Raw genomic sequence first — 20,715 nt, 5'->3', positions numbered from 1 at the left:
ACCATGAAAGGACCTTAAATGAGTTTTTAAAAGTACACCCCTTTTATCACTAATAAACCTTCACACAAAATATTCTGTTGCTATAAATCACATCTGTTTTATTTATTTTGTTAGAATGGTATGCAGATTTGTGTTTATCTGTACTTGTAACGGCTTAAAGAGAATACAGAGCAATGTATGTTTTAAACAGTGTATTTTTTATATGTGTACATGTTCTGACTGTTATAATCTCCATACATTCACTCTATAATGTGTTAGTTTTATTTTTAAGAGAGCTGGGGGGGGGTATTCATATTTAAAGCTAGACGGCCTTTCGATTTCATAAAATCGGTGAAATTTAGTTCCGTCTGAAATGTGGTGATTGTGATATCTGTTTATTTCTGTAATATCTCACAAAATATCAGGCCATTCTGTGGCTGGGAAGTTATTTAATTTGAGGGGATTAAAGCAAATAATGTGCATGAAATCACTCGCTTCGTGCAGTCAAGCAGACAGAGGAAGTCCATGTGTGTGTGTGTGCATGCGCATGCGCAGGTTTACCTTTGAGCGTGCACTGACAGTTCCATCATTCTGTCGCTAAACGAACAGCCATACATGTCAACCCCTCACGGCTCTCACCTGTACTCCCTGGTAAAGAAATCCGTAATTTCCATACCAAATCCATAGTAATATTTCATGCATAACAAAAATGTATCAGATCTTACCTAATATATGCACTGGTTTATTTCTGTACATCCATATGTACTGTTACCACTCAATTAAACAACAGTCAGTGTTTTCTTAACCCTATATCAGTTCAACAAAATGTAGTGTCTCTTTTCACATAATCCAATAATTTGGGGTTCACTTGGCACATTGTTCAGCAATGTTCCTGATTGCTTTTGCGTGAAGAAATTAATTGACGGCTGTCTCTTTTTCTGGTTTGCATTCTTCACATGCATTTGAGATTTCATGTGTTCCCTCACGTCGTAAATTCCAGAGGCAAACACTTTCACGTCTCTACAACAAATTGTGCAGTTGACATACTCAGCACCCATTTTGGAAGCGATAATTATTCCATTGAATGTTTCTGTCCATTCGGGAAGAAAGCGACCTCCGGTTTTAGATGTTTTGAGTTTTTTCTTCAGTAGTGCCGACATCTTGACCTCTTGACCTGTCTATTGTTACGCTACCTGTGCTGTTATTTCCCGCTCGGTGTGCAGGAAAATCACAATTGCGCATGCTCAGACATTCGGAATGGCTTGTTGGTACTAGCGGAAGTACCGGTTGAGTAATTCTAAATGTAGAAAATGGCGGCTCCCCATGCATTTTTGTATTTCATGACGATTTTTTTGATGGTAATAAATCAAAATAATTTTAAGGTGAAAATGTAGAAAAATCCATAGTTGAATACCACTATGCCTGTACCATTTTTAAAATGCCAAAATCCGTAGGGAATACGGGAAATCCGTAGGGGTTGACATGTATGAACAGCTGATCACACCGAGGTGCTCGCTGACCGCCGATATTTATTAGTTTGGTCCTGCGTTTCCTTTCCTTCGTATATAACATAACATCTTTTCTTATCGCTTTCTTTCCGTTACTGTAGTCGGCCTTTCACGTTTCATTCGCACACTCACGTCCTCCATTTTTCTCTCCTGTTTCAAATTTGTATCCCACAATGCCTTGCGTGAACGGGGAAAGCCCACCACGTGATGCATGATGTAGTATCTTGTATTGGGTCATGGTGAAGCAGGAAAAAATAGTCGAGAATTTAGGGATATGTGGCTCTAAATTCTTAATTGTTCTATATTTTTAAATTAAAAAAAACCCTAATAAAATGGGAAGTCTGTGATTAGAATTCAGTAGCTTTCGGTCACTAAACAAAAGTAATTGGGTGTTGGGAAAATTCTTTTTATGACCTACACTTGAAAAATCTGAAAGGCAGTACAGCTTTAAATGTGCCACATGTTTTATATTAAATAATGTAATTTCAGAATACTGAGACTTTGTGTAGAATGGTGTCATTAATACAGTATAATTCATTTAAACAATTTAATTAATGCAGATGTATAGATTTTCTTTAATGATAAAAGAATCTTTCTTCCTTCTTAACTCATCAAAATGAAAAAATGATGTTGTCTGTCTCTTTTTCCCTTTTATTCAAACACTAAGAGTACATCAGTGTTATGTATTACAGAATAAACACAAAGAAAGGTGAGATTAATTACATGAAGATAAAATCTGTACTGCTTTCAAAATGTTGAATTTTGAAATAGTTTACTTTAATAAATATTTTACACCCAATATAAAATGCTCAAACATAGAACTCTTTCCAGATTCCCAGACATTTCATTTTATTCATACAATAAAACTTCAGCTATTATAAGTTAAATTATTCAGTATTAATAATAATTAAGCTATAAATTCAGTTCAAGTCAGTTTATTTGAATAATAGTTTTAATAATAGATATTGTCACAAAGCAGCTTGAGATTTATATTTACTGTAATATATATGGGTATGCTCATAAGTTTACACACCCTGGCAGAATTTGTGAAATAGTGAACTTTTTTTGAAAATATGACTGATCATGCAGAAAACGTTTCTTTTATTGAGGACCAGTGGCCAGGTGAAGCCGTTTATTATCACATAATTGTGTGTACCCTTTTTAACTCATAATGATTACTGAAATCAGCCAAATGGCCCTGATCAAAAGTTGATATACCCTTGAATGTTATGAATGAATGAAACACAAGTTGAGACACACAGTTTTAAATGGCTATTAAGGGTAAATATCCACACCTGTGATTTGTTTGATTTGTGTCTGTGAGTTTCGGCGGCGACGGCTGTCCATCGCTAACGATAATGACTGCTTCATTAGGATGCGCAGAAATGCAGGTGGGCCACAAGGCCCACACCATAGTGACAGAGCCGTCCACAGCGGCAGCACGAACGGCCCGGCCGAGCCACCACAGAATGTCTAGTCTCATGAGTTCTCGTATACTATTCTCCTCTCCGAACGATGCGCCTTGCACAGTAAGATAAGATGAACGATGTCGTGCCCCCATCATGTTGTCTCTCTGGACCTCCAGGCCTGATGCCAAGTGGTGCACAAAAGTGCCACAGACCTGACGGGTATGGAAGTCGCCCCGCAGTGACAACTGACCTGCTGAGTGATGCCATCCGTTGGCCATTTGAGTGGCTCTTCCACATGTCATCTGGTGGTGTGCCATTGACCCTGTTGGGTTCATCTGCCACATTGCACTGAAAAGCGCCCTGCTGCCAGCACCTTATTGGTGATGTACTATTTAACCCATAGCTGGAACCCAGGCAGGTGCTACCACTCCGGGTCAGAGCGGACCTGGGAGCAATGGGGATTAAGGGGTAACTCCACTTTCCCCAATACTCAAGTCCTCCAGGATCTGAGACTCACCACCTGCTGCAGTTTAAACTCATACCCAGGACTATATGTGAGTATGTGAGTTTCAATGAGTAGCCAATGAGTTTTTTTTAGCTCTTGAGAGACCTCTGTGCATTTCATCCAGGGTTGCACGGACTTTGTTGGATCCTGAGCCATGCAGAAAGCAAAAGAACGGTCAAAGGACCAGTTAAAATAGCTTTGTAAATCGGGAAAATTATATAAAAAGATATCCAAACATTTGAAAATGCCAATTAGTAGTGTTCAAACTTTGAAAAAGAAAAGTGGAAAATTACAGGTTCAAGCCATATTCAGGTAGACCAACAAATGTTTCAGCCACAACTGCCAGGAAAATGGTCACGATGCAAAGAAAAACCCACAAGCAACTTCAGCTAAAATACAGGCTTGTCTGAAAAAAAAAGTGGCGTGGCTGTTTCAAGATGCACAATAAGGAGGTACTTGAACAAAAATGACCTGCATGGTCTGTCAGTCGTGTGATGACCTGGCGACTTGTCCAGGGTGTACTCCGCTTCTCGCCCGTAGTCAGCTGGGATAGGCTCCAGCTTGCCTGTGACCCTGTAGAACAGGATAAACGGCTAGAGATAATGGATGGACCTGCATGGTCAAGTTGCCAGAAAAAAAAAAGTCTTTCAGAAGTTTGGAGGCTTGCCTCGGTGCTGTTCGGCATCTTGTAAACAATATTGTATCTTCTTTTGTGGTGTTGGCACAATAATGGATTTTTTTTTGGCAACTCAAACGTGCAGCCCATTTTTGTTCAAGTTCCTCAAATAAAATTTACATAGAGTGGTGCGAAAAACTAAAAACATCCTGTGAGTATCAGTTCTGTGGGTGGCAAGAGGTCGGAGGAGAGATAGGTTCAAGCAGACAGGAAGCCTACGGTGACTCAATAACCACTCTTTACAACCGTGTTGATCAGAAAAGCATTAATTTTGCTGAAGTATTCATATTTAAAGATAGACGGCCTTTCGATTTAATAAAACCAGTGAAATTTAGTTCCGTCTGAAATGTGGTGATTGTGATATCTGTTTATTTCTGTAATATCTCACAAAATATCAGGCCATTCTGTGGCTGGGAAGTTATTTAATTTGAGGGGATTAAAGCAAATAATGTGCATGAAATTGCTCGCTTGGCGCAGTCAAGCAGACAGAGGAAGTCCGTGTGCGCATGCGCAGGTTTACCTTCTTCTTTTGGGTTTTACGGCAGCTGGCATCCACAGTGTTGCATTACTGCCATCTACAGGTTTCCCTTTGAGCGTGCACTGACAGTTCCATCATTCTGTCGCTAAACGAACAGCTGATCACACCGAGGTGCTCGCTGAGCGCCCATATTTATTAGTTTGGTCCTGCATTGTGTTTCCTTTCCTTCGTATATAACATAACGTCTTTTCTTCTCGCTTTCTTTCCGTTACTGTAATCGTGCTTTCACATTTCATTCGCACACTCACATCCTCCATTTTTCTCTCCTGTTTCAAATTTGTATCCCACAATGCCTTGCTTGAACAGGGAAAGCCCACCACGTCATGCATGATGTAGTATCTTGTATTGGGTCATGGTGAAGCAGGAAAAAATAGCCAAGAATTTAGGGTCACGTGGAGATAAATTCATTAATTGTTCTAGTTTAAAAAGACTAATAAAATTGGAAGTCTGTGATTTGAATTCAGTAGCTTTCAATCACTAAACAAAAGTAATTGGGTGTCAGGAAAATTCTTTTTATGACCTACAGTTGAAAAATCTGAAAGTCTACCTTTAATGAATTGTGATTTACAGTGGTGCTTGACAGTTTGTGAACACTTTAAAATTTTCTATATTTCTGCATAAATATGACCTAAAACATCAGATTTTCACACAAGTCCTAAAAGTAGATAAAGAGAACCCAGTTAAACAAATGAGACAAAAATATTATACTTGGTCATTTATTTATTGAGGAAAATGATCCAATATTACATATCTGTAGGTGGCAAAAGTATGTGAACCTCTAGGATTAGCAGTTAATTTGAAGGTGAAATTAGAGTCAGGTGTTTTCAATCAATGGGATGACAATCAGGTGTGAGTGGGCACCGTTTTATTTAAAGAACAGGGATCTATCAAAGTCTGATCTTCACAACACATGTTTGTGGAAGTGTATCATGGCACGAACAAAGGAGATTTCTAAGGACCTCAGAGAAAGTGTTGTTGATGCTCATCAGGCTGGAAAAGGTTACAAAACCATCTGTAAAGAGTTTGGACTCCACCAATCCTCAGTCAGACAGATTGTGTACAAATGGAGGAAATTCAAGACCATTGTTACCCTCCCCAGGAGTGGTCGACCAACAAAGATCACTCCAAGAGCAAGGCGTGCAATAGTCAGCGAGGTCACAAAGAGCCCCAGGGTAACTTCTAAGCAACTGAAGGCCTCTCTCACATTGGCTAATGTTAATGTTCATGAGTCCACCATCAGGAGAACACTGAACAACAATGGTGTGCATGGCAGGGTTGCAAGGAGAAAGGCACTGCTCTCCAAAAACAACATTGCTGCTCGGCTGCAGTTTGCTAAAGATCACATGGACAAGCCAGAAGGCTATTAGAAAAATGTTTTGTGGACGAATGAGACCAAAATAGAACTTTTTGGTTTAAATGAGAAGCGTTATGTTTGGAGAAAGTATAACACTGCATTCCAGCATAAGAACCTTATCCCATCTGTGAAACATGGTGGTGGTAGTATCATGGTTTGGGCCTGCTTTGCTGCATCTGGGCCAGGACGGCTTGCCATCATTGATGGAACAATGAATTCTGAATTTTATCAGCGAATTCTAAAGGAAAATGTCAGGACATCTGTCCATGAACTGAATCTCAAGAGAAGGTGGGTCATGCAGCAAGACAACGACCCTAAGCACACAAGTTGTTCTAACAAAGAATGGTTAAAGAAGAATAAAGTGAATGTTTTGGAATGGCCAAGTCAAAGTCCTGACCTTAATCCAATGGAAATGCTGTGGAAGGACCTGAAGCGAGCAGTTCATGTGAGGAAACCCACCAACATCCCAGAGTTGAAGCTGTTCTGTACGGAGGAACGGGCTAAAATTCCTCCAAGCCGGTGTGCAGGACTGATCAACAGTTACCGCAAACGTTTAGTTGCAGTTATTGCTGCACAAGGGGGTCACACCAGATACTGAAAGCAAAGGTTCACATATTTTTGCCACTCACAGATATGTAATATTGGATCATTTTCCTCAATAAATAAATGACCAAGTATAATATATTTATCTCATTTGTTTAACTGGGTTCTCTTTATCTACTTTTAAGACTTGTGTGAAAATCTGATCATGCTTTAGGTCATATTTATGCAGAAATATAGAAAATTGTAAAGGGGTCACAAACTTTCAAGCACCACTGTAAGTTTATAACAAAAGATAGTTTGTGTGTTTGTTGCTGAAATGTAACATACATAATTCTCCAAACAAATATTACTGCTGATCTGTTGTTTAAATAGAAGTTTGCAACTCAGTCCAGAAAGTATTTTGAGACAAAACTGAAATATAAATGTTGAATGAGTTTCTGATTAACTGTCAGAAGAGTGCAGCAGTGGGTTTCTCTGGGTGAACTGGGAAAGCTCTTCAGCTCGGTGAGTTTAGAACTATGAGGGGCCATACAAGACATTATCCATACTGGCCCTTTTACATACATATATACTCGCTCTCTCACATTCTCACTCTCACATGCATACATTCTCCTCTCACATACATACATTCTCCTCTCACATAGGCATATTCTCCTGTCACATACGTACATATAAAATTACATAATTATATTGAGGGTTTGGAGCCAGAGGGGCGTAAATCACATTTGACCAACTTTACAGGAGAGCCAAAACAAAATTTTGACCATCCTTTAATCAACAAAATTTATTTACCTTTAACCACAACATTATAGCCATAAACATACTTAAATGAGGTAGTCATTAAATAAAAATATGATAACATATTGAACATATTCAAAAATCTTGTAAAATCTTAAAAATATGGCAAAAAAGATAGGATACGCCTTTTGGGCACCAAACATTTCTAATGTTTTGAAAGGAAAATAGGCGTATCTGCTCATCCTTGGTTAAAAACAATGTGATTAACAAGTAATTATTTTTTTCATTTTATTTCAAATACTGTATACAGCAAACACATTCTGATGTGTTGGTCTCTCCACTTCTCTATTTAGTTTAATTGCAATGTAGCCTGGCCATTTCCTTCCTATACAAGTACACAATTCAATTCTCATCCCCCTTTTCGCATCCCTTTGCTCCATTCTCATTTATGACTTCACATTTATGTCTTTCATTTCAAACACTTGAACAGTTTAACATCTACTGTACTTTCAAGCAGTTCAATTTCAGTTATCTTGTTCAGTTATCTTATGACTTCACTTAAGCTAGGCCTTCTAAGCCTTTCTAAGCCATAGGTGTAAATGGGACATACGCCCTTTTGGCTCCAACACCGATGCCCACTTCTGAGTAAGGTCTTTGTTGTTTTGTTGTTTTATTCAATATAGGTTGATTTCTGATGTGTCTTTTCGGTACAGTTAGATAGAGCTCATCAAGACCTTTCATTTGATATATAGAACTCATTTTCGCCAAAAATGCCACTTACTTCCCTCTGGCTCCAAACCCTCGATATATAGATATATCTATATATAGATATATAGGCCTATATAATTTTAGGGAACCCTATTGTTGGTTTGGCTTGAATTTTTGTACTTGATAGGCCTAATAACTATAAATAAAAATAAAATGTAAATAGGCTATATTTTGACTAAATTACTATTATTGAAAAAAATCTAAAGATTTTCACCAGAGATCATGACAGGAGGACAGAAAAGGGACAGTGAGATAGGGTAGCCTAGAGGGAGATGACCGGGAGAGAGAGATAGTGTAGGGTCGGGAAATGTCCCAGGCCAGACTCCAACCTGGAGTCAGTCACCCTCTATTATTGTTGTTGTCTAGAAAGAGGTGCCGCATCGTTGTATTACAAAAAGTCATGCCAGTCCTCTGTTTATTAACCTGGCCTAAATTGGCCTACAATGCTACCTTAGAAACTGTTCCAACAACTTATCTGAAGGCTATAGCTATGCTGCTTTATGATGTCTCTCATCTCATCTCATTATCTCTAGCCGCTTTATCCTTCTACAGGGTCGCAGGCAAGCTGGAGCCTATCCCAGCTGACTACGGGCGAAAGGCGGGGTACACCCTGGACAAGTCGCCAGGTCATCACAGGGCTGACACATAGACACAGACAACCATTCACACTCACATTCACACCTACGCTCAATTTAGTGTCACCAGTTAACCTAACCTGCATGTCTTTGGACTGTGGGGGAAACCGGAGCACCCGGAGGAAACCCACGCGGACACGGGGAGAACATGCAAACTCCGCACAGAAAGGCCCTCGCCGGCCCCGGGGCTCAAACCCAGGACCTTCTTGCTGTGAGGCGACAGCACTAACCACTACACCACCGTGCCGCCCCTGCTTTATGATGTTCTCACTTGATTAGGCAAAACACACAGTGAGGCTGGTATTAAAATAGCCTAGCTTAACCGATAATTAGCATGCTTACCATACTGTACATTAGTGCACAATGTGAAACTTATTGACATGGACTTCCCTGTTCAGAATAGCTGTGCAACACTACAATACAGAGAGAGATAAAGAGGCGCTTTGCCTGAAAGAAATGAAGGAAAGGGAAAAGGAGGGAGGAGAAATAGGGATACAGCAATACAGCTGACTTTAGACTGAGATTAAAAGCTGCTCAGTCTCCAATGCAGACAGGTGGACTGTCTTCAAAATAAACAGAAATGCAAATGCCTAGTGATAAACAATACAAAGGAACATGGGGTGAGGCACCACTGTAAATGTGCAAGGCTTGGCTTTAGACTTTGGCATCAGTCAGTCCAGTTGAGGAGAATGGATGCAGAATCTATGTGGAGGACAATAGATGTAGATGAGGAGAATATATGTGGCAGATCACAGAATCCAGGGACACATGCCGGCCCGGGGGCATTTTGAGTTATTGACAGATTCAGAAAGTACAGTTTCTAAGCTTTCCAATGATGCCTTCCATGTGGAGATCTGACAATATTTGAAGAATGTGTGGCCTTTTGAAAGTGTATACTTCTTAAAACAGAAAAGGGAGAAAATCGCCCTCAAAGTTTTCCATCTCAGCTACTCTGGGTGTAGGGCGGGCACATAATGGTGCTCATTTGCATGACATTAAGGAAAGCCCTACCCCCTACGAGCTAGCACGATACTACTTTCATGTAAACAAAGATCACGTCAATTTTCCTTCCATGCAAAGTATGCCCAACACAATTATGAAGTACAAAAATAAGTCCTAAAAGTATACTTTAATGTTTTGTGGTTGAAAAATTACTCACATCGTAAGAAAGAAAGATAGCACGATGATGACACAACTAACACAACACTAGTTTCATGTAAAGCCTCGGTCACAACCGGCTGTACGCGCTCCTACAGCCGGTCTACACGCAAAAAACACAAACACACGGAGAGCACGCATGAAACGCACGAGAGCGCGCGTGTGATGTGCTGATTTTCGAGCCGCAGACCGGCCGCAGAGGTTCTTTGTCATGTCAAACAAACTCTACAGGCGCTTACATTTTTTTCAGGTTGCAAGACAAACTTACGGCCAACGCACGTCTTTCTCCGTGAACAAAAAAAAAAAAACGCAGCGATTTGGGAAACGCCAAAAATCACACTGCCAAAAAATCGTACGTCCGGTTGTGACCTAGGCTTAACCAAACCACAACACACTCCGTTACATGCAAAAATAACCACACAGCCTTGGATTAATAAACTTACCCCATCAGAAAGAGAAACGGCGCCTTGCACACACCAATGCCTCTGATGGAATGTAATCCTAGAACGGTCCGTGTATCATCCGATCATTCAAGTATTCCATTCAATCTGGAAAACGAGGTTGCGGGTTTTTTTGCTAGAAATGGTTATCTCCGATGTAAATACCGTGCGTCTGTTTGCTTCGCGGGGCTCCTCTGCGCTCTGTTTAGTAACTCATTCCATAGTGAAATCACACGCCTGTATGCAGGTTAAGTAGCCATGCGCTCAGCCCGCATCACACAGCTGATTCGCGGAAAAAAAAAAAAAAAAAAGACTTAAATCATCATGTGAATGGCCCATATGGTAATTTACCCACACCCTACAGGCTACAGTCCTGACAAAAACGAGACAATTTGCAACAAAAAATGTATGCTTTTCCAACAAAACAATCTATTATCTGAAATACTGATTGCATTCTTCAAGATCTCAACTTGCACATGATGGAAAAAACAAAAATCACAAATTTCGAAAAAAAAATGCTTCGTGATTATCTCGGATTCGTTTCGGCCTACATGTGTCCCTGGATTCGGTGAGCGGTCACATATGTATGTGAGAGGAGAAGATGTGTTATTCGAAACCAGGTCGCTGGCGTGATAATCCAGCAAACCCCCACTAGGCCACCAGGGGGATGACTCAAGTGCAGAGGCGTGAGGCGAAAGTAGAGTATCAAAAACAGTTTATTTACACTATATACAGTCCAAAGGAAAAAACAAAAGGATAATCCAAAAGCTCAGAAGATGTACAAAAAACAAAAATATCCAAAGGGTCAAAGTCCAAAATCCAACTAAGAAAAGAAGAGGCAAAAACTCAAACGCTCAGAAGATCAAAACAAAATCCACAAAGTCCAAAAGAAAGAAGCAAAAACCAAGAATACAAAGACACAGGTAAGGTACATGGGACAGAGGGAACTAACAGCATAGGAAAAAGACTCCGTGACAAGGTTGTTGTTGTTGTGGGATTTAGGGTCGCTCCCATCAAGTGATGCTATGGCGACCTGTAGCAAAATTACTGAGGTCAAGACCTCACTAAGTGTTTCTATATACATTTGCAATATATAGTACTTATAGGTACTATCTGTATCAGTTATTTACACCACAAGTGTATTGAAACCAAACCCAACATAATATGGACCTTCATTAATGATTTCCCTATAATACAACTTTAACACCCTACTCTAAAAGTGCTTATCCTGAAATGGAAAATTGAAAAGTCCCAATCACCTTTTACTCTGGGCCGATTCAGAGTGAAACCAAGACAAAGTGGGCTTGTTAATAAAGTAAGGCGAAATTGTGCACCTAAATCTAAATAAATTTTTTAGTTCCTAGCACATATTTCCATATTTTGTCATAATGACTTTTATTTCCTAATAGAGAAGTACTGTCGACTTTTAAAGATTTTGACATAAGCATATTAACAAGTTCCTCCTGCAAGTGCTGGAATTCAATACACTCTAGCAGGTAGTGCTGGACATTTTCTGGGAATTGACAGAAATCACAATTTCCATCAGGGTGCTTGCCTATTAAGCATCTTGTAGAATTTAACCAGCAATGACCAAACCTGATTCGAGTCATACACACCTCCTTCCTTCGGTTGGAGTCTGTATACTTCACCTTAAGAGACACTTTATTTTCAGACTTGAAATAAAATCTTCCCTTAACATCTTTATTCCAGCGATCCTGCCATAACCTCATGATAACCCCCTTCATGTCCTTTAAAATATCTGTCATTTCTGGGGAAATTGTCAATTCAACATTTTCATGAGAAAGAGCTTCTTTTGCCAACTGATCAGCAACCTCATTTCCTCTTAGACCCACATGACCAGGAATCCAAGCAAATTCCACATTGATACCTTTATTTTGCAGCATAAATATTTGATACCTAATCTCACAAACCAACTTACTTAATTTATCTCCTTCAATAGCTTGTAGAGCAGATAAGGAATCTGATAAAATTACAAACTGAAAAGGAGGATTCTCTGCTAACCAAGAAATGGCTAACAGAATAGCCACCAACTCAGATTCACACACACTTGTATTATCAGTTAATCTCATGCATTTTTTAAAGCCCATTTCTGGAACATAGAATGCACAACCTGTTTTATTCTCACTTTTAGAACCATCGGTGTATACCTTTAAATGATTATTCCACTTTTGCAAATACTCCTTACTATGTGCTAAATTTATAACTGGAATATCCTTTTTAGAGATATTAGCTAAATCTAAACAAACTTTTATGTCTCCACATTCCCAATAAGGAATATTATCAACTATTATTTCCTGACCCTCAATATTGAGATCTTTAGTGTACTCATTTACTTTATTAAATATACTGTTGAAAGAATCCTGGTATTTACCATCATAAGCTTCGTTAAAGCATGCACTAGTAGGATGATTAGAATTAAATTTATGTTTAACCGCTAGTTTACATTGCAACCACAACCTTCGTAGATCTAAAGGCATATCACCACACTCAACCTGTAGTGCATTAATAGGTGTTGTCATTAATGCTCCACAGCATATTCTTAAACATTGAGCCTGAATTTTGTCCAACTTATTTTTATGAGTTTTAACTGAAGTGTCATAAACTTCACTCCCATAATCAATAACAGACCTAATTAGACCTTTATATACAGATGACAATACTTCTTTACTTGCACCCCACTTTGAACCAGAGATCACCTTTAGCAGATTTATCCTCTTTTTATATTTCTTAACTACATAGTCAATGTGATCTTTCCAAGTAAGTTTTTGATCAAAAATTAACCCTAAAAATTTAACTTGTTTTTCTTGCTCTAGCTTAGTACCTTGAAAATAAATATCTATAGGCTCTTTACACTTTTTCCTATGAAATAAAATCACTTTTGTTTTGGCCTTCGAAACCTTAAAGCCCCATTGATCACACCATGTTTCTAGATCATTGATAGCTCTCTGAACCTGTCTTTTTATATATTTAATGTTTCTTCCTGCTTTCCATATTGCAGTATCATCAGCAAATATGGACACTTGCATACCACTTAAATTTAAATCATTGATAGCAATCAGAAAGAGAATAGGACTAATTACACTTCCTTGAGGAACACCATTTTGTACATTAAACTCATCTGATATTGCCTCCCCAACCTTTACTTGTAAGACTCTATTATGTAGAAAACCATTTATCCAGTTAAACATATTACCATCTATACCTAGTTTATCTAGTTTGTATAGTAAACCTTTCTTCCAAATCATGTCATATGCTTTCTCAATGTCCAGAAAGACACCTAAAACCACAGATTTATTAGCAATACTTTTTACAATATCATCACTTAACTTTATAAGCTGATCGATTGTAGACCTACGTTTTCTAAAACCAGATTGATTAACATTGAACAGATCATGTTTTTCCATAAACCAATTTAATCTATTAGTGATCATTCTCTCCATTAATTTACAAATATTAGATGTTAAAGCTATTGGTCTATACGAAAGAGTATCACTTTTAGCTTTACCTGGTTTAAGTAAGGGAATTATTAAAGCATGCCTCCAAGAACTAGGCACATACCCAGTACTCCATACCAAGTTATAAAACTTTAATATTACTTTACAACTTGTTTCAGACATATGCTTGAACATTTCATAACAAATCTGATCTTTTCCTGGAGATGTGTTTTTACATTTTTTTAAAGCTTTCTTAAATTCACTCATTTTAAAGGTTGCATTTAAAATAGAATCATTACTAGCCCTTTTATTAAACAAATTGTTATTGTTATTTTCAAATGACTCCTTATGCTTACTAAACTTTTCAGAATAGTTGGCATCACTACTCACTTTTGCAAAGGATTTACCTAACAGGTTTGCCTTATCTATATTTTCAGTAGCTACAATATCACCACTTTTAATAGTTGTTATTTTTTCACCAGAGTATGCATTATTCATCTTTTTAACTACTCTCCAGACAGAACTTAGGTTTGAGTTTCTATTTAGTGTAGAACAATAATCACGCCATTTTCTCCTTTTAGTAGATTTTATAACTTTAACAGCTATTGCCCTGTATTTTTTATACTCAATCCAATCTTTTGGGTCCCTAGTTCTTCTAACTTTATTTCGACACCTTTCCCTATTTTTAACTGCTATTTCACATTCCTCATTCCAAAATAAACCACTCTTTTTAACAGTTTTACCACCTTTAGACCTGGGAATATATTTTGAAGCTATATTAAATATACCATCAGATATGTAACTATTGACCTCCTCTAAATCAACCTCAAAGTTAACATTATCTAATACAGTATCACATTCCCTAGAGAAATTTTCCCAATCTGCTTTTTTAAAAGACCATCTTCCTAAATTCTCTTCTTCATATGCGGCTATAGATTGAATTTTAGTTATAATAACAGCATGATCACTCCCAAATGTATTATCAACCACATCCCAACTAGAAAGGGCTGCATACCTTGGAGATGTAAATGAGAGATCTATTGCACTTTCACCACCAGAATACATGTGTGTTTTTAGACCAGTATTTAATATAACCACATCATTAGTCTCTAATATATTTTCAATCATCTTTCCTCTGCTGTCAGTTTTACTATTGCCCCACAACTCACTTTTGGCATTGAAATCTCCACATACAAAAATATTATTTTTAGATAAAATGTCACTTAACTCATTTTCACTTACTATTACACTAGGAGATAAATACAAGTTAAAGATTTCTAAATCACCTATATTGGTTGTAACTTTTAGAGAGATTCCTTCTAAATTTTGTAATATATTAACATTTGTATTTTATACCTTTTTTGACAAAAACTGCAACACCACCTCTTCCATTCAAACCCTCCTTTCTAATAACTTCATAACCACTAAGACTATACTTAAGATCTGGTTTTAAATAGGTTTCCTGCACACAAATAACATCTGGTTGGCTTTCTAACTGAGATATGTAATTTTTAAATTCTAAACCATGAGCAATAATACTATTAGCATTCCACTGTACAATACACAATCCTAACCATAGTGACCTATTCATGAACTGTTGTATCCTTGGCCTTCATGTTAGTAGGAAGCTTTTTAAAAATTTGCTCTGCATTCAGCTCTTTTCCCACTATAGTCCCGATTTCTCTGGTTAGTATATACACAATGTTTGACATTGTTTGCCCTTTAAACCTGTCAGAGGTTGCATAGAACCATAGCCTAATCATGAGTTCTGCCAGACTTTGGATATCCACATAAACTTTATCTGTATTTCCCTTTTCGCTATCCGTACTAGTACTTTGAGAAGGAGCTTCACTAATGTCTATTTTAGACCTTACCTCCTTGACTGCCTCAGAATAACTAAGCTTGTTTTGCACCTTTACAACCATGATTTCCCTTGCCTCAGTAAACTTTGGGCATTGTGTAAATGCTGCCGAGTGCTTACCCCCACAGTTACAGCACACTGGATCCTCATGCTTAGAACACTCCTCATAATCATGATTTTCCCCACATGAAGGGCACCTCTTATTCCCATTACAAGATGTTGCAATATGTCCAAAACGTTGACACTTATAGCATCTGATTGGCCTGGGAATGAATAACTTTACTGTGTAACAATTGAAACCTATGTATACCCTTTCGGGCATGATTTCCCCCACAAAGGTCAATACTACAGACTCAGTCTTTTTGACTCCCCCTAGACGCTTAACATCTGAAATCTTTATCTCATTTTGTGTTTTAACATTGGCTAGAATAGACTGGTCGGATAAATCAGTACCTACCCCATGAATGATTCCTTTTGTGGACACATCTTTTCCTACTCGCTTGGTTCTCAATTCTACACCTTGAAATTTTTTGGCTCTTGCCAATTGTTTTGCTTGATCTTTAGCACAATGAATTTGAATTCCCCCATCAAACAAAGGGACCACTTTCTCAACACTTTCTACAAATTTCTGTATTTCTTGTGCAACAATAATTGGGTTTGTTTTAGCAAGATTTATTGAGTCACACCTCCACACTACTATCTCAAGATCACCTTTTGTCCTTTTTTGACTACTATTGGGTTGTTCATATTCCCCAGAATTAGACCTTTTCCTACCACCTCCCTCACTATCCTTCCCCATTTCTCAACATTAACAGGTATAAAATATAGATAAGTATTAAAGATATGTAAATATATTGGAAATTATATAGAAACACTTAGCTTTATCAGAATACCGCCACCTGCTCTCAGAGCTCATTAACAGGCCTAGTCACCAAGAGAACCCGATCACCGCACCGGCGCCTCCACCAGCCCCCGCCCTCTTCCTGGCCCAGCCAAATCCCTCCGTGACAAGGGAACAAACAGAGGGGTATTTATACACATACTAATTAAGGAAAAGGGCGGGGCAGGAAACAGGCAATGAAGACAAACACAAAAACACAGTGGCGGCCTCTAGAGGCCAAAACAAACATGACAAGATGGAAATAACAGCGGCCTCTAGAGACCAAAACAGTCCCAGTCCTAACAATATGTATGTGAGAGAATATATGTATGTGAGAAGAGAATGTGTGTATGTGAGAGGAGAATATATGTGTGAGAGGAGAATATATGCATGTGAGAGGAGAATGTGTGTATGTGAGAGGAGAATATACGCATGTGAGAGGAGAATGTGTGTATGTGAGAGGAGAATATATGTGTGAGAGGAGAATATATGCATGTGAGAGGAGAATGTGTGTATGTGAGAGGAGAATGTGTGTATGTGAGAGGAGAATGTGTGTATGCGAGAGGAGAATATATGCATGTGAGAGGAGAATGTGTGTATGTGAGAGGAGAATGTGTGTATGCGAGAGGAGAATATATGCATGTGAGAGGAGAATGTGTGTATGTGAGAGGAGAATATATGTGTGAGAGGAGAATATATGCATGTGAGAGGAGAATGTGTGTATGTGAGAGGAGAATGTGTGTATGTGAGAGGAGAATGTGTGTATGCGAGAGGAGAATATATGCATGTGAGAGGAGAATGTGTGTATGTGAGAGGAGAATGTGTGTATGCGAGAGGAGAATATATGCATGTGAGAGGAGAATGTGTGTATGTGAGAGGAGAATATATGTGTGAGAGGAGAATATATGCATGTGAGAGGAGAATGTGTGTATGTGAGAGGAGAATGTGTGTATGTGAGAGGAGAATGTGTGTATGTGAGAGGAGAATGTGTGTATGTGAGAGGAGAATATATGCATGTGAGAGGAGAATGTGTGTATGTGAGAGGAGAATGTGTGTATGTGAGAGGAGAATGTGTGTATGTGAGAGGAGAATATATGCATGTGAGAGGAGAATATATGCATGTGAGAGGAGAATGTGTGTATGCGAGAGGAGAATGTGTGTATGTGAAAGGAGAATATATGTATGTGAGAGGATCAGAATAGATAAAGTCTTATGCGGCCCCTCACATAGAGCACTGTCTTGAACAGAAACACCGCCTTTGCCCAACAGCCCGAACACGGAAGTTGTGCCTTTCTTTGACCGACATCTTGCTGGTCCAATCACGACTTACTTTCTGACTTTTACCCAATCAAAGTGTGCTAGTGGGCGGGGCTTATGGCTTCCTTTAATGGTGCGTTCACTGTGCTCAGGATCAGCTGTAATGGCGAGTGAGGAGAAGGACCGAGTGTCAGGTGATCAGTCCTTTCGCTTTTTATCACTTTCTACATTTTAGTCAGTTTTGTGCGTTATGTTTATTTTTAATTTATGCTCGTATTTAATTGCAAACTTGGGTTAATGTAGACTGGAAAGACATGCTTTCTTGTCGGAGTGAACTGGGACTATAAGTCGCCTCCTGAGTTATTTCAGCACTTCGGCTTATTATATGTGATTTATAGCTTATTAATTTCTAATATTAGTCTCAAATCTGCTTAAATGTAGTGCAAACTTGCCGAACAGTCGCTAGACGTTTGATTAGATGTTTAGAAAAATGCAATATGTACTTATAGTTTGTTTGTAAGGTGCATTATTTTCCGCATGCAGCGTTCAATGTCACGTTTGTTTGTTTGTTTGTTTGTTTGTTTGTTTGTTTGTTGTTGTTAATGTTAGTGTTTATTCCTGCAGGTCAGGTCCAGACGGATCATGGCTCAGCACAGAGTATCACCACTAAAGGTTGGTTTCATTTTAAGGCACTAAACAAGACAAAAATAAAACACAGTGGGATGTGGTGTTGCAGAAGAATCATCCTGAGTTCCTGTTACCACACCAAGAGCATGTCCTGAATATATTATTCCTCTAATCTAACAGCAATATGTCAATGATTATATTACAGTTTTTAATTTACTAAAGAATAACACATTATACGGGGTGGCACGGTGGTGTAGTGGTTAGCGCTGTCGCCTCACAGCAAGAAGGTCCTGGGTTCAAGCCCCGTGGCCGGCGAGGGCCTTTCTGTGCGGAGTTTGCATGTTCTCCCCGTGTCCACGTGGGTTTCCTCCGGGTGCTCCGGTTTCCCCCACAGTCCAAAGACATGCAGGTTAGGTTAACTGGTGACTCTAAATTGAGCGTAGGTGTGAATGTGAGTGTGAATGGTTGTCTGTGTCTCTGTGTCAGCCCTGTGATGACCTGGCGACTTGTCCAGGGTGAACCCCGCCTTTCACCCGTAGTCAGCTGGGATAGGCTCCAGCTCGCCTGCGACCCTGTAGAACAGGATGAAGCGGCTACAGATAATGAGATGAGATGGGAACACATTATACTCTTTATTCGTTTATACTTATGTTCAATATTGTGAAAGTTACAGCTTCGCTTCTGACACTAGAGATGCCTTCCTTAAATGTTGAATAAACATCTCCTTACTGAAAAATCACCATATCAACGATTAAACTTGTTTTATAATCAGTTTATTATCTGCTGTGTGTGTTTCCCTGTGAATGAGCTGTTAGAACGAGTGCATTAATATAAACCTGCACTACTGTCAGAGCTGCTGTTAGAGAGAATTAATCAACACCTGATGACTAATCACAGTCCAGACCTCAACAGCTGTGGAATAAACAGTGTTAGTCGTGCAAACATAAAGGCACTTTGTAGAGAGCAAAACTAAAACAGGAATATGTTTTTCTTGTTTTTAAGTACCTGTAATGAATCAGCAGAGTCTTGTGTTTCGGTTTTCCCCGCTTTCTTCATGTTGGCACATGCTTCTAGTTCATTGCTCTGCCAATTTAAATGATTTTGGATCTCCATGTGAATATCAGAGATGGAGTATATTTCCCAGAACATAACACAGAAAAGGATTTTGGAGTGTGATTTTAGCTTCTTGAGTTTTGCACTGTAAATTTAGCCGCGTTAGCCTTGTGGCTCTTGTGGAGAACTACAAGAACGAACCAAACGTGTACTTCTTGATTGACTACATCTGAGGAAACTTGAGTAAAGTCTGACATTTGACACACATGCACAGGAAACCTGACCTGGGTATGTTTTATTTTAAAACTATTATCTCTGTGTGATCAAAGTCCTGAAAACTTCCTGGTTTCAGTTTCTACAAAGTGTGTGTATGTATCAGGGCTTTACATTAACTTTTTTGCTCACCGCCCACTGTGGCTAGTGGTTTTCCCGAGTCACTAACCATTCAGCCTTTTCACTAGCCACAATATTGTTGCCAGGAAATCGCAGTTTTTTCTTCACCATGATGCGTTAAAGTTCGGAAGATCTAGATTTAATTATGAACGGCAGCGTATAATGTATCTCTACAGTAGCACTCAGGTATTCAGTGCTGTTAAGGTCGCTCCCTATATGAAAACATGCGACCAATTCAGACAAAAATATAAACAGAGTATTCTGTTTATTGAACTCAAATTCAAGCCCCTTACAATATGAAATATCGTATAATATGAAAAATAACATTCAGTACAACTGAACTGATTCTGATATTAAAAGTCCAATTCAAAACATTTATCATTGAAAAACATTTGATGTTTTGATATGCAAGTATTATGTGTATTATCAAGCATTATTATGTATATTATGTATTATCTATTAATAGTGTGTGTGTGTGTGTGTGTGTGTGTGTGTGTGTGTGTGTGTGAACATGTGTAGAGAGAGACATTAAATGTCCTCATTACAGTCATCATCAGATGAGTCTGAATGGTCCATGAAAAATGGTCTTCGTGACCTGAGGCTTCCAGCAGGCCGTAAGTTGATAAGTTGAGTGGAAAGTTTCAACTTATGTTTGCCTTGGATAACTTTGCCTAAAACATGGTGGTGTATACTGATTTTTTTTTTCCCAGATTTTTTTTGTGTGCGTGTCGGTGTAATGGATGCCAGATTGTTAATGTATCTCAGTTCCATAGGCTGCATGGTTAGGGTATCTTTTGTCCTCATTGCTTGGGCCAGATCAAACCATTAAACAAGCTTCAATTATTCTTACTCTTGCCACATACATGATTTTTTTTTCCAAAACTGATGATATTCAGTTTAAACACCATTAAAAGTAATTTCAGGAATAGATCTCTTGT

The 20,715-nt window shown here is 38.6% G+C and overlaps 1 protein-coding gene across 1 annotated transcript in view; it reads left to right on the top strand.

The window, feature by feature from the left end:
* The first annotated feature begins 17,819 nt into the window (after positions 1-17,819).
* LOC132889789 (caspase-6-like) overlaps positions 17,820-20,715 on the top strand; it is a 29,763-nt gene continuing 26,867 nt past the window's right edge. The window contains exons 1-2 of the mRNA XM_060926609.1: positions 17,820-17,898; positions 18,329-18,376. Coding sequence (XP_060782592.1) covers positions 17,835-17,898; positions 18,329-18,376 — 112 coding nt within the window. The 5' untranslated portion in view covers positions 17,820-17,834. The remainder of the gene's footprint in view (positions 17,899-18,328; positions 18,377-20,715) is intronic.

This window comes from Neoarius graeffei, chromosome 7, assembly GCF_027579695.1.
Source record: "Neoarius graeffei isolate fNeoGra1 chromosome 7, fNeoGra1.pri, whole genome shotgun sequence".
NCBI classification, from domain to species: domain Eukaryota; kingdom Metazoa; phylum Chordata; class Actinopteri; order Siluriformes; family Ariidae; genus Neoarius; species Neoarius graeffei.
Note: the sequence above shows the minus strand (reverse complement) of the source record. Positions and strands in the feature narration are given on the sequence as shown.